Below are 13772 nucleotides of genomic sequence, written 5' to 3'. Positions count from 1 at the left end.
AATGTAAGAACGCCTGTCTTTTTATGTGGTCTGAAGACAACTGCGACTTGTGGAACCTCCCCCTTGGGGGAAGTCCCTTGAATTCCAGAAGATAACCCTGGGAGACTATTTCTAGCGCCCAAGGATCCAGAACATCTCTTGCCCAAGCCTGAGCGAAGAGAGAGAGTCTGCCCCCCACCAGATCCGGTCCCGGATCGGGGGCCAATATTTCATGCTGTCTTGGTAGCAGTGGCAGGTTTCTTGGCCTGCTTTCCCTTGTTCCAGCCTTGCATTGGTCTCCAAGCTGGCTTGGCCTGAGAAGTATTACCCTCTTGCTTAGAGGACGTAGCACCTTGGGCTGGTCCGTTTTTACGAAAGGGACGAAAATTAGGTCTATTTTTTGCCTTGAAGGGCCGATCCTGAGGAAGGGCGTGGCCCTTACCCCCAGTGATATCAGATATAATCTCTTTCAAGTCAGGACCAAACAGCGTTTTCCCCTTGAAAGGAATGTTTAGTAGCTTGTTCTTGGAAGACGCATCAGCCGACCAAGATTTCAACCAAAGCGCTCTGCGCGCCACAATAGCAAACCCAGAGTTCTTAGCCGCTAACTTAGCCAATTGCAAAGAGGCGTCTAGAGTGAAAGAATTAGCCAATTTGAGAGCATTGATTCTGTCCATAATCTCCTCATAAGGAGGAGAGTCACTATCGAGCACCTTAAGCAGTTCATCAAACCAGAAATATGCGGCAGTAGTGACAGGGACAATGCATGAAATGGGTTGTAGAAGGTAACCCTGCTGAACAAACATCTTTTTAAGCAAACCTTCTAATTTTTTATCCATAGGATCTTTGAAAGCACAACTATCCTCTATGGGAATAGTGGTGCGTTTGTTTAAAGTAGAAACCGCTCCCTCGACCTTGGGGACTGACTGCCATAAGTCCTTTCTGGGGTCGACCATAGGAAACAATTTTTTAAATATGGGGGGAGGGACGAAAGGAATACCGGGCCTTTCCCATTCTTTATTAACAATGTCCGCCACCCGCTTGGGTATAGGAAAAGCTTCTGGGAGCCCCGGCACCTCTAGGAACTTGTCCATTTTACATAGTTTCTCTGGGATGACTAAATTTTCACAATCATCCAGAGTGGATAATACCTCCTTAAGCAAAATGCGGAGATGTTCCAATTTAAATTTAAATGTAATCACATCAGATTCAGCCTGCTGAGAAATGTTCCCTAAATCAGTAATTTCTCCCTCAGACAAAACCTCCCTGGCCCCCTCAGATTGGATTAGGGGCCCTTCAGAGATATTAATATCAGCGTCGTCATGCTCTTCAGTAACTAAAACAGAGCAGCCACGCTTACGCTGACAAGGGTTCATTTTGGCTAAAATGTTTTTGACAGAATTATCCATTACAGCCGTTAATTGTTGCATAGTAAGGAGTATTGGCGCGCTAGATGTACTAGGGGCCTCCTGAGTGGGCAAGACTCGTGTAGACGAAGGAGGGAATGATGCAGTACCATGCTTACTCCCCTCACTTGAGGAATCATCTTGGGCATCATTGTCATTATCACATAAATCACATTTATTTAAATGAATAGGAATTCTGGCTTCCCCACATTCAGAACACAGTCTATCTGGTAGTTCAGACATGTTAAACAGGCATAAACTTGATCAGAAAGTACAAAAAACGTTTTAAAATAAAACCGTTACTGTCACTTTAAATTTTAAACTGAACACACTTTATTACTGCAATTGCGAAAAAACATGAAGGAATTGTTCAAAATTCACCAAATTTTCACCACAGCGTCTTAAAGCCTTGAAAATATTGCACACCAATTTTGGAAGCTTTAACCCTTAAAATAACGGAACCGGAGCCGTTTTAAGCTTTAAACCCCTTTACAGTCCCTGGTATCTGCTTTGCTGAGACCCAACCAAACCCAAAGGGGAATACGATACCAAATGACGCCTTCAGAAGTCTTTTATAAGTATCAGAGCTCCTCTCACATGCGACTGCATGCCATGCCTCTCAAAAACAAGTGCGCAACACCGGCGCGAAAATGAGACTCTGCCTATGCTTTGGGAAAGCCCCTAAAGAATAAGGTGTCTAAAACAGTGCCTGCCGATATTATTAAATCAAAATACCCAGAATAAATGATTCCTCAAGGCTAAATAAGTGTTAATTCAATCGATTTAGCCCAAAAAAAGTCTACAGTTTAAATAAGCCCTTGTGAAGCCCTTATTTACAATCGAAATAAACATGGCTTACCGGATCCCATAGGGAAAATGACAGCTTCCAGCATTACATCGTCTTGTTAGAATGTGTCATACCTCAAGCAGTAAGAGACTGCAAACTGTTCCCCCAACTGAAGTTAATTGCTCTCAACAGTCCTGTGTGGAACAGTCATGGATTTTAGTTACGGTTGCTAAAATCATTTTCCTCATACAAACAGAATTCTTCATCTCTTTTCTGTTTCTGAGTAAATAGTACGTACCAGCACTATTTGAAAATAACAAACTCTTGATTGAATAATGAAAAACTACAGTTAAACACTAAAAAACTCTAAGCCATCTCCGTGGAGATGTTGCCTGTACAACGGCAAAGAGAATGACTGGGGTAGGCGGAGCCTAGGAGGGATCATGTGACCAGCTTTGCTGGGCTCTTTGCCATTTCCTGTTGGGGAAGAGAATATCCCACAAGTAAGGATGACGCCGTGGACCGGACACACCTATGTTGGAGAAAAAGGTATTATCTTTTTAAACAACAAATATTCTGGTGTCGACTGTCTTTTTAAGTAATAGTAATATACATGCTGCTCTGTGTAATGATTTTGAGGATAGAGGACAGAAAGACAAATAGATGGACCTGCAACCAATGGTAATTTTACCTCTGCTCCCTAAAGAGGCCTAAAAGAATTTGGAGGTTGCAGATTTTGCTTTTTATTTTATAGGGAACATGGTACAAGCACTGTATGCAAAGGCAATAGGTATTTAATATCATTTTGTGATTTTTTTTTTTTATCCCTTTAATAAAGTGAATATAGTGTTTGTAATGATAAAAACAAACAAAACAAAAGTTTGCAGATTCCATTTTCTTGACAAATTCTTCCTTTGTTGGAGATTATATTTGTTTTTTCAACAGATCTATTCTGACAGCTGTATGCTTTTCTGATTTTTTTTTTTTTTCTATCATAGATTGTTGAACAACTACAGAAAATTTATAAAGACAACTATGCGCAATATAAGCTATCCACCAGTCCTGAACAGGCCTTAAAAGAAGCCCTAAAAGTGGTACATAAAACGGTAGGTAATATTGTGGTGTTTTTTTTTCTTTGTTGTATTATTTTATAAGAATGCCTTGGTAGAGGACACCATCTTGACAGCTTGGCCTATAAACATCACTCTCCTGAGAAGATTGAATTGCATCTTATATCTAGTTAACCAGGTGTAGCTAATACAAATCATTCTTCCCAAAAACTTTTTTACACAGTTCTGATAAGTTGTAAATAGCATGGAAATACTGAACACAGAAGCAAAAAGAAGAGTTAACCCCTGACATCCAACAATGATGAGGTCTTCAGGACAGTGTTTTTCACAACTTTACACAGTTGTTAATTCTCCCCTTAATCACCCACTTTGTGACGCTGCCCCGCAGACTGCCCCGCAGACTGCCCCACAGGGCTGGCTCAAGATATTGTGCTGCCTGGGTCAGAGAATGCAATTACACCCCCTCCCACTAGCCTGGCCACTGACCTTATTAAGCCTGCCTGCATACAATCAATGCTTATGCACACTTGTCCCACCTTGAATGTCGACCCTGACCAGTTCTGTGTCTTCGTGTATGATGAGGTTATGCTGTTGGCAGCCTGCAACTTCTCCCATCAAAACAGAATACATGAGTGGTTTTGGTCAGTAACTGACTCAGTCATTGAAGTGCTGCCCCTTGTCTAGTGCAGCCTGGGTCCATTGGACCCACTTGGTCTCATGGTTGAGCCAGCCCTGGTGCCACACATACAGTTACACACTCTGTCACACAGACATTTAGTCAGACTTACAGACTGCCCCTCACATACAGATAGTGCCACACATACAGTTACACTGTCACACAGACATTGTCACATACATACTGCCTCACAGATGGTGCCACATATACACAATTACACACACACACTGTCACATACATAGACTGTCACACATACAGTTACACAGTCACACACAGACATTTAGTCAGACATACACAGACTTCCTCACATACAGATAGTGCTACATATACACAATTACACACACACACTGTCAGACATACTCAGACTGCCACACATACAGAGTCACATACACAAACTGCCTCATATACAGCTAGTGCCACACATACAGTTATACACACACATACAGTTACAAACACACCAGCAGCTTGAACTTGCATCACTTTCACTAAGCTAACAATGCAGTGGAAAGAAGCCCAGGAAAAAGGGGTGGGCATAGAAAGATGTCAGATACAGTAGAGATTTGAGGTAAACTGCACAAGTACATTTATACATAAATTCAGAACTGCAGCAGCAGGGACCTATATTATCTGAAATAAACAATTACTACACCTTTTTAGTCAAATGAAAATAAGCAAGGCATCACTCAAATAGTTTTAATTTTGAAAGGCTTTTTTGCAGTAAAAATTTCCCATTAACAACAAACAAACCTTACTTAGTGCAGCAGATTTGTATTGCTTTCTGTGGACTGGGTTAGTGCAGTGTCTTTCCTAAAATAAGAGACTGTTGGCTCCACACTGGGACAGAGAGATGAGGGGAGGTGACTCGCATAACATGAAGCTTAGAATAGAAATTATCTGCTGCTACAGAAGGGTGACAGGGGAGGAGGCCAGTTACCTGCAGCTGCTTCTTGTTACAGTGACTCTGGCTGTGTCTGCTGACTGCTTGTTTTCCCACTCCCCCTTACATCTGGCTAAAGTTACAGCTTTACAGGAGTGATTTTAACTAGTAACTAACCCACCACACTGCCCTCAGGAACTTCCTAAACACTGATATGCTTTATATACCGTGCTCCGAGTCAGCAAAGTGTAAAAAGCATATCAGAGTTTAGGAACTTTCTGAGTGCAGCGTGGTGGCTTACTTACTAGTTAACATCATTCCTGTGTAAAGATGTAACATTAGCCAGCTCCAAGGGGGAGCAGGAAGAAAAGCAGTTAGCAGACACAGCCTGAGTCACTGTAAGTAGAAGAAGCCACTGCAGGCAGTGGTTAGGAGCACAGAACATTGTTTCAAAGGGATATTACACTGTTACACAGCACACTCAATGCAACAGCTCAGCCTACTTCCAAATGGCTGAGCTGCAGAGACTGTTCATTCCTCTGCCGGTTCTCTGTAAACGGGCTATGAGGCTTCCAGCCAGCCAGGACCAGTGCCTTGCTTAAGCTCAAACACTGACAGCCATATAACAGTCCATCCCACATGTCCAAGAGACGGATTAACAAGGCAGGAGTTTTTTCTATACAATATCCGGGATTTGGAAAAGTCTGAGTGTAACCTCACCCATTCTCATGCTGTCAACCAATAGAAGTGTTGCTTTTTTTTCAAGGACATTTTGTAGCTAAACGTCCGCATGGAAACTTAATGGGTGATGTGATAAATATATAAAAGGGGCAGACTGAGGATGTGTAAAAGTGCTCTCAGGCAGGGAACATTTCAAAAACACCCCTAGATTTTAATTATGACAGTATTGTTTTATTATAAGCTTTGTTGTTGTTGTTTTAAAGTACTAACCTCAAAAACACCACTCCACTCCCTTCTGAAAAAAAATTAACCTGACTGCCTGAAAAATATATATTAACTTGACTGTCCCACCTTTCAATTAAATGGAATTTTATTTTATTTTGTTTTTTTTAATTTTTGGCCCCATAAATCTTGTAGGGCGTTGCCCGTTCTACCCCAATGGAGGAGCCTCCACTGGTGACCTATATGGTTTATGTATTCATTTTCCACTTGTTCCATGGTATAAAAATGTGGTTCTGCTAATTTGTGGGAGGCACATAACTGACACTTTAACATTAGCTGCCCATTACTGATCCAAACGTCTAACAAAATCCAAGTTAATTTCCTTTTAAATTCAAGACTTTTTCTGTACGTTGTTTTCCAAATTTATTCAAATCCAGTTTTTGTTTTTTTGTTTGTTTTTTATTAGACTGCACAGCTAAATTATTGGAATTGTTCTTGATTTATAGTCTTAACATTTCATCTCCTTCTTTTTTGTCCAAGTGTTCTGACATCAATTGATAATTTTGTTAAGCAAAGACTGGTATTGATAATGCCACCCTGTTGTTTTGCAGCTGAATTGCTGTGGCATCGTAGGGGGGATTGAAATTCTTCTTGGTGATTTATGCGAAGGTGCCACAATTGCAACACCGGTATGTATGAGATTTTGAAATTTACTTCAAACACTATATGCTTGCAGTGTTTTTTCCTATTGTGTGTTAGTGGGGAATATTTAATTTGCACATATTCTACAATTGTAATCTAAATGAAAATATTACCGTCACCAGACGTATAAAAATATATGCAAAGCAATATAGTTACTGAAGTCTATGCAAAAGACATTTACTTCCCATATGTGACCTAAAGGAAAAACAATAGTAGTTTTTTATTTTATTTTTATTTAGCTTTATTAGAGATTGTCGATACAATATCAACAGATAATGATGGTATATATAACTTGACATCATACATGAAATTGAACATTTCGTCAGGCTCTGTGATAAGCAATGAAAAGTGACAAGTAGTAACAAACACAAGAACATATTATTGTTAGATATAGTCAAATTGTGGTTGCATTCAAAATAGTTGTTTTATCTCGCATTCTATTTTGAAAGCACAAAAAGTATAATTCTATGCATATGGGTTATTTCTTAGGTTTCTATTTAGAGAAGTAAGAAAATATTCAATTCAATATTTTTCCAGCAAATTCTAGAGCTCATCTTCAAATCATAAGATTTATGGTTTTCTAAAATGTGATATTTATTATGATAGACAACAGTGAGTTCTTACCATACATTGAGGTTGCTTTTTTTTTTTTTTTACCTCTAGTGACAAAGGTCTGTACACATGACCATGGAGTGTCAGAAAGTCCCACAATTTTTTCCCCTTATGGCTGGACCCTGTAGCTGAAGAGTCCAGAATATAAATGAATCATTTATAAATGGCAAAATACGTATATAATATTTTTCATTTGAGGGGAAATATTTTTTACAAATAGAGGGAACAGCAATGGGTACGAGGTTTTCACCTAGCTATGCCAATCTCTTCATGGGAGATTGGGAAGAGGATATATTTCTCGGGCAATAGCTATGGTGCAAACCTCATACTCTATAAAAGGTATATTGATGACCTCTTATTAATATGGAAAGGCCTTGAGGACCTACTTAAAAAAACTCTTTACCGATATAAATACAAATAATAAAGGGTTGACCTTCACACATACCTATAGTAAAGAAAAGGTATATTTCCTTGATTAAGAGATTATGGTTGTAGAAGATAAAATAGAGACAAAAACACACTTTAAGGAGGTAGACTCAAACAACTATTTTCATGCAGACAGTTGTCACCTCAATCGTTGGAAAGACAACATACCTTTTAGGTCAGTGTATTAGAATTTTAAAAAATTGTTCTAGATTGGCAGATTTTGAAAATCAGGTAACCTCTCTTGTAGAGAAATTTAACTCAAGAGGGTATAAGAGAAAATATAGACAAAGCAGTATCCAAAGCAAAAAATATTGATAGAAGGACACTATTAGAATATAAACAAAAAGAGTAAAAAATTCCCAATACATATACCACTAAAGAAATTAATATTCCATTTATTATGGATTTTAATGCAGATCATGGAACTAACAGAAAGATAGTAAATAAACATTGGCATCTACTCAAAGCAGACCCACTCTTAGGTGATGCACTAGCCCCTAATCCAAAATTTGTATTTAGAAGGGCAAAAAACCTTAAGTCAATTCTATCCCCAAGTGAGCTGAGACAAAAAATAAATCAGTGAAAATAATAAAAGAAAGATCTAAGAGGAAATAAAATCACAAGCTTCTATCCTTGTTACACATGTAAGGCGTGTCAACACAGTATAAAGAAAGAGTATCACTATTCCAAACATAAATGAAGATTTCACGATTAAAGATTTAATTAGATGTTCACATAAAAATATAATTTAAGCACTACAATGCACTTGTAATTTGATATATCGGAGAAACAAAAAGAATATCAAGAGATAGAATTAGGGAGCACTTATGGTGTATTGAAAATAAAATGGATAAAACACACCTTTATAAACACTTTCAAGAGGTACACAAAGGAAACTCCAAAGATCTAAAATATTGGGGTGTATATAAGGTTAGAGAGCATTTTGAGAGGGAGAGATATTGAGAAGAAGTTGCTAATCAAAAAGGCTGAATTAATATATAAATTTGACACTTTATACCCTAAGGGTCTAAACTCAGAACTTGATCTGTCACCATTCTTATTTGACTAGGTTAATAAAATATGGCTAGTAATAATTTATTCTATTTGCACAAATTTATTCTTATAAATTTTATCATCCGTGAAAATGAATATAGAAAAAAAACTTTTAAAGGAATGTATCCATTAATTAGATCATGTGAAAATTAATGTATTAGAATGTATGATATTTTATCGAAATCTGTCGGTAGGCACTAGATAAGTTTTTTTTTTTAAAAAGTATGAAACTGTGAAAGAACCGTGTATACCACCTTATACATATAAGCTTTGAAACTATAAAATACCACCTTAAGACTCAATTTGCCCAAAAAGCTGTAACCAATTAAATGTGCCCATGATCTGTAAAATGATGTTCACTTGAGCCTAAAAACCATCTTGATAAAGCCCATTCAAGGGTGAAACGCGTTTATCAGTAGTCACAGCCTTTTCTCATCAAGAAAGCTGCTAACATTGCACTTATCCCAAGTGTAACTTATTTGGAGGATTTCTTTATAACCCGGGTTATTATTATTACCTTTCTTCACTTGCGTGCGTTTAAAGGGACACTGTACCCAAATTTTTTCTTTCATGATTCAGATAGAGCATGCGATTTTAAGCAACTTTCTAATTTACTCCTATTATCACATTTTCTTCATTCTCTTGGTATCTTTATTTGAAAAGCAAGAATTTAAGTTTAGATGCCGGCCCATTTTTGGTGAACATCTTGGGTTGTCCTTGCTGATTGGACAGCACCAATAACCAAGTGCTGTCCATGGTTCTGAACCACATATTGGCTGGCTCCTTAGCTTAGATGACTTATTTTTCAAATAAAGCAAGAGAACGAAGAAAAATTGATAATAGGAGTAAATTAGAACGTTGCTTAAAATTGCATGCTCTATATGTATCACAAAAGAAAAAAATTGGGTTCAGTGAACCTTTAAGCACTGAGTGCAAGTGACTTACCAAGCGCTGACTCTAAGCACACGGAGGCTTGGTATCGAATCTAAGAAGAAACATAAAAGATAACTTTGTTTCCTTATTTGAAATCATCCAAACTGTCAAACAAAGGATCAGCGGTGTGACGTAGGCACAAGTCACGTAAGCGCCAAACAGCTGACTAGGGTAAGACGTCAGGAGAACTTCGGCAAGATATTGCGGTGATAAAAACGGAGCTTGTCTATAGCTAACGCAGGTAAATAAGTATACTCCTTCCCTGTGGACAATATCTTCTTGCTGTAAGGTAATATACAATATCCAGCTCTGTTTAACATCGTCAGTGTATGGGCAATAACACAACTAGACATTTACCTCTGCTACGATCTATAAGTGGGCGTTTGTTTGCTTCATATGTGCATGGACTGCCCTTATTACATTTGATTTTGGGACTCGGACCACAATATATTACATGTGAATTTATAAGTGACACCGCAAAGCTTTTTCTCTTGGTGGTATAATATACTGGTTTATGATTCTCATTGGTACAACTTTTAATCATTGTTAGTATGCCTTACTAATATATAGTGAGGCTGGTCATAACCTGACATGTTTTAACTTCGTCCTGACTACATCTATTGTTTTAGTTGTGTTTGGGAGACGTCCCATATTAGTATATTCTTATATATTTTTAGTTATATTATTAAATGTTTCTCTTGTTAAGTGTGTTCAGTCCACGGGTCATCCATTACTTATGGGATATATTCTCCTTCCCAACAGGAAGTTGCAAGAGGATCACCCAAGCAGAGCTGCTATATAGCTCCTCCCCTCACATGTCATATCCAGTCATTCTCTTGCAACCCTCAACAAAGAAGGAGGTCGCGAGAGGAGTTGGAGTTTTTACTTAATTATTCTTCAATCAAAAGTTTGTTATTTTAAATGGCACCGGACTGTGCTGTTTTTCTATCTCAGGCAGTATTTGGAAGAAGAATCTGCCTGCGTTTTTCTATGATCTTAGCAGGCGTAACTAAGATCCACTGGCTATTCTCGACATTCGGAGGAGTGGGGTAACTTCAGAAAATGGGAATAGCATGCGGGGTCTCCCGCAAATGAGGTATGTGCAGTACAATATTTTCTGGGAATGGAATTGACTAAGAAAACACTGCTGTTACCCACATGATGTAAGTACAGCCTTAAATGCAGTAGTAGCGACTGGTATCAGGCTGATAAATGTATGCACAGTTGAGTTATTTTCTAGGGACTAGAATTTGACTGAGAAAATACTGTTAATACTGAAATAATGCTTAAGCCTTATCTGCAGTAGAAGCGACTGGTAGCAGGCTTAGTGATAACTTTGCATGACATTGAAAAAGTTTGTTTTTAAAACGTTTACTGGCATGTTATTCGTTTTATGAGGTACTTTGGTGATAAATCCTTTTTGGGCATGATTTTTTTCCACATGGCTAATGTATTTTTCTACATAGAAACTGTTATATCAGGTCTCCCACTGTTGTAATATGAGTGGGAGGGGCCTTTTTTTAGCGCCTTGTTGCGCAGTTAAAATTCTAGCACAGTCTTCCTGCTTCTTCCTCCTTGATCCAGGACGTCTCTAGAGAGCTAAGGGGTCATCAAAATTCGTTTTTGAGGGAGGTAATCAGTCACAGCAGACCTGTGACAGTGTGTTTGACTGTGATAAAAGCGTTAAATCTTAATTTGATATCCGTTTTTGGGTATTGAGGGGTTAATCATCCTTTTGCTAATGGGTGCAATCCTCTGCTAATTAATACATTTACCGTTAAGAATTGTTGACTATATCTGAATTAGTCATTGGTTAATTCAACTGTATTTTTTAAAAGCGCTGCAGCGTTTTTTTTTGTTTTTTTTTATATATTGCTTGTAAACTTATTGAAAGTAATTTCCAAGCTTGCTAGCTTCATTGCTAGTCTGTTTAAACATGTCTGATACAGAGGAATCTGCTTGTTCATTATGTTCAAAAGCCGATGTGGAGCCCAATAGAAATATGTGTACCAATTGTATTGATATTACTTTGAATAAAAGTCAATCTGTACCGATAAAGAAATTATCACCAGACAACGAGGGGGAAGTTATGCCGTCTAACTCTCCTCACGTGTCAGTACCTTCGTCTCCCGCTCGGGAGGTGCGTGAGATTGAGGTGCCAAGTACATCAAGGCACTTACAAATCACTTTACATGATATGGCTAATGTTATGAAAGAAGTATTATACAATATGCCCGAGTTAAGAGGCAAGCGCGATAGCTCTGGGTTAAGGACAGAGCGCGCCGATGACACAAGAGCCATGTCTGATACTGCGTCACAATTTGCAGAACATGAGGACGGAGAGCTTCATTCTGTGGGTGACGGTTCTGATTCGGGGAGACCGGATTCAGAAATTTCAAATTTTAAATTTAAGCTTGAGAACCTCCGCGTGTTGCTAGGGGAGGTGTTAGCGGCTCTGAATGATTGTGACACAGTGGCAATCCCAGAGAAATTATGTAGGCTGGATAAATACTATGAGGTACCGGTGTGTACTGACGTTTTTCCTATACCAAAAAGGCTTACAGAAATTATTAGCAAGGAGTGGGATAGACCTGGTGTGCCCTTTTCCCCTCCTCCGATATTTAGAAAAATGTTCCCTATAAACGCCGCCACACGAGACTTATGGCAGACGGTCCCTAAGGTGGAGGGAGCAGTTTCTACTTTAGCCAAGCGTACCACTATCCCGGTGGAGGATAGCTGTGCTTTCTCAGATCCAATGGATAAAAAATTAGAGGGTTACCTTAAGAAAATGTTTGTTCAACAAGGTTTTATATTACAGCCTCTTGCATGCATTGCGCCTGTCACTGCTGCAGCGGCATTCTGGTTTGAGTCTCTGGAAGAGGCGATTCGCACAGCACCATTGGATGAGACTTTGAGCAAGCTTAGAACGCTTAAACTAGCTAATGCGTTTGTTTCTGATGCCGTAGTGCATTTAACCAAACTTACGGCTAAGAATTCCGGATTCGCCATACAGGCGCGCAGAGCGCTATGGCTTAAATCCTGGTCAGCAGATGTAACTTCTAAATCTAAACTACTGAATATTCCTTTCAAAGGGCAGACCTTATTCGGGCCCGGCTTAAAGGAAATTATTGCTGACATTACTGGAGGTAAGGGCCATTCCCTTCCTCAGGACAGGGCCAAATCAAAGGCCAAACAGTCTAATTTTCGTGCCTTTCGTAATTTCAAGGCAGGAGCAGCATCAACTTCCTCCGCTCCAAAACAGGAAGGAACTACTGCTCGTTACAGACAAGGTTGGAAAGGCAACCAGTCATGGAACAAGGGCAAGCAGGCCAGAAAGCCTACTTCCGCCCCTAAGACAGCATGAAGGCAGGGCCCCCTTTCTGGAGACGGATCTAGTGGGGGGCAGACTTTTCTCTCTTTGCCCAGGCTTGGGCAAGAGATGTACAGGATCCCTGGACGTTGGAGATTATATCTCAGGGATACCTTCTGGATTTCAAAACTTCTCCACAAGGGAGGTTTCATATGTCAAGGTTATCAACAAACCTAGTAAAGAAAGAGGCATTTCTACAATGTGTACAAGACCTCTTAGTGATGGGAGTGATCCACCCAGTTCCGCGAACGGAACAAGGGCAAGTGTTTTACTCAAATCTGTTTGTGGTTCCCAAAAAAGAGGGAACCTTCAGACCAATCTTGGACTTAAAAATCTTAAACAAATTCCTAAGGGTTCCATCGTTCAAGATGGAAACCATTCGGACCATCCTACCCATGATCCAAGAGGGTCAATATATGACCACAGTGGACTTAAAGGATGCCTACCTTCACATACCGATTCACAAGGATCATTATCGGTACCTAAGGTTTGCCTTTCTAGACAGGCATTACCAGTTTGTAGCTCTTCCCTTCGGGTTAGCTACGGCTCAGAGAATTTTTACAAAGATTCTGGGTTCGCTTCTGGCGGTACTAAGACCGCGAGGCATTGCGGTGGCTCCGTACCTAGACGACATTCTGATACAAGCGTCAAGTTTTCAAAATGCAAAGTCTCATACAGAGATAGTTCTAGCATTTCTGAGGTCGCATGGGTGGAAAGTGAACATGGAAAAGAGTTCTCTGTTTCCACTCACAAGGGTCCCCTTCCTAGGGACTCTTATAGATTCTGTAGAAATGAAGATTTACCTGACGGAGTCCAGGTTATCAAAAATTCTAAATGCTTGCCGTGTCCTTCATTCCATTCCAAGCCCATCAGTAGCTCAGTGCATGGAAGTAATCTGCTTAATGGTCGCGGCAATGGACATAGTGCCATTTGCGCGCCTGCTTCTCAGACCGCTGCAATTATGCATGCTAAGTCAGT

The 13772-nt window shown here is 39.4% G+C and overlaps 1 protein-coding gene across 1 annotated transcript in view; it reads left to right on the top strand.

The window, feature by feature from the left end:
- CD9 (CD9 molecule) overlaps positions 1 to 13772 on the top strand; it is a 158745-nt gene that overhangs the window by 126123 nt on the left and 18850 nt on the right. Inside the window, exons 5-6 of the mRNA XM_053718731.1 lie at positions 3171 to 3278; positions 6310 to 6387. Of these exons, the coding sequence (XP_053574706.1) occupies positions 3171 to 3278; positions 6310 to 6387 (186 nt within the window). The remainder of the gene's footprint in view (positions 1 to 3170; positions 3279 to 6309; positions 6388 to 13772) is intronic.

Source organism: Bombina bombina, chromosome 6 (genome assembly GCF_027579735.1).
Source record: "Bombina bombina isolate aBomBom1 chromosome 6, aBomBom1.pri, whole genome shotgun sequence".
In the NCBI taxonomy this organism is placed as follows: Eukaryota; Metazoa; Chordata; class Amphibia; order Anura; family Bombinatoridae; genus Bombina; species Bombina bombina.
The sequence above is the reverse complement of the archived record's forward strand: the minus strand, read 5'-3'. Positions and strand labels throughout refer to the sequence as shown.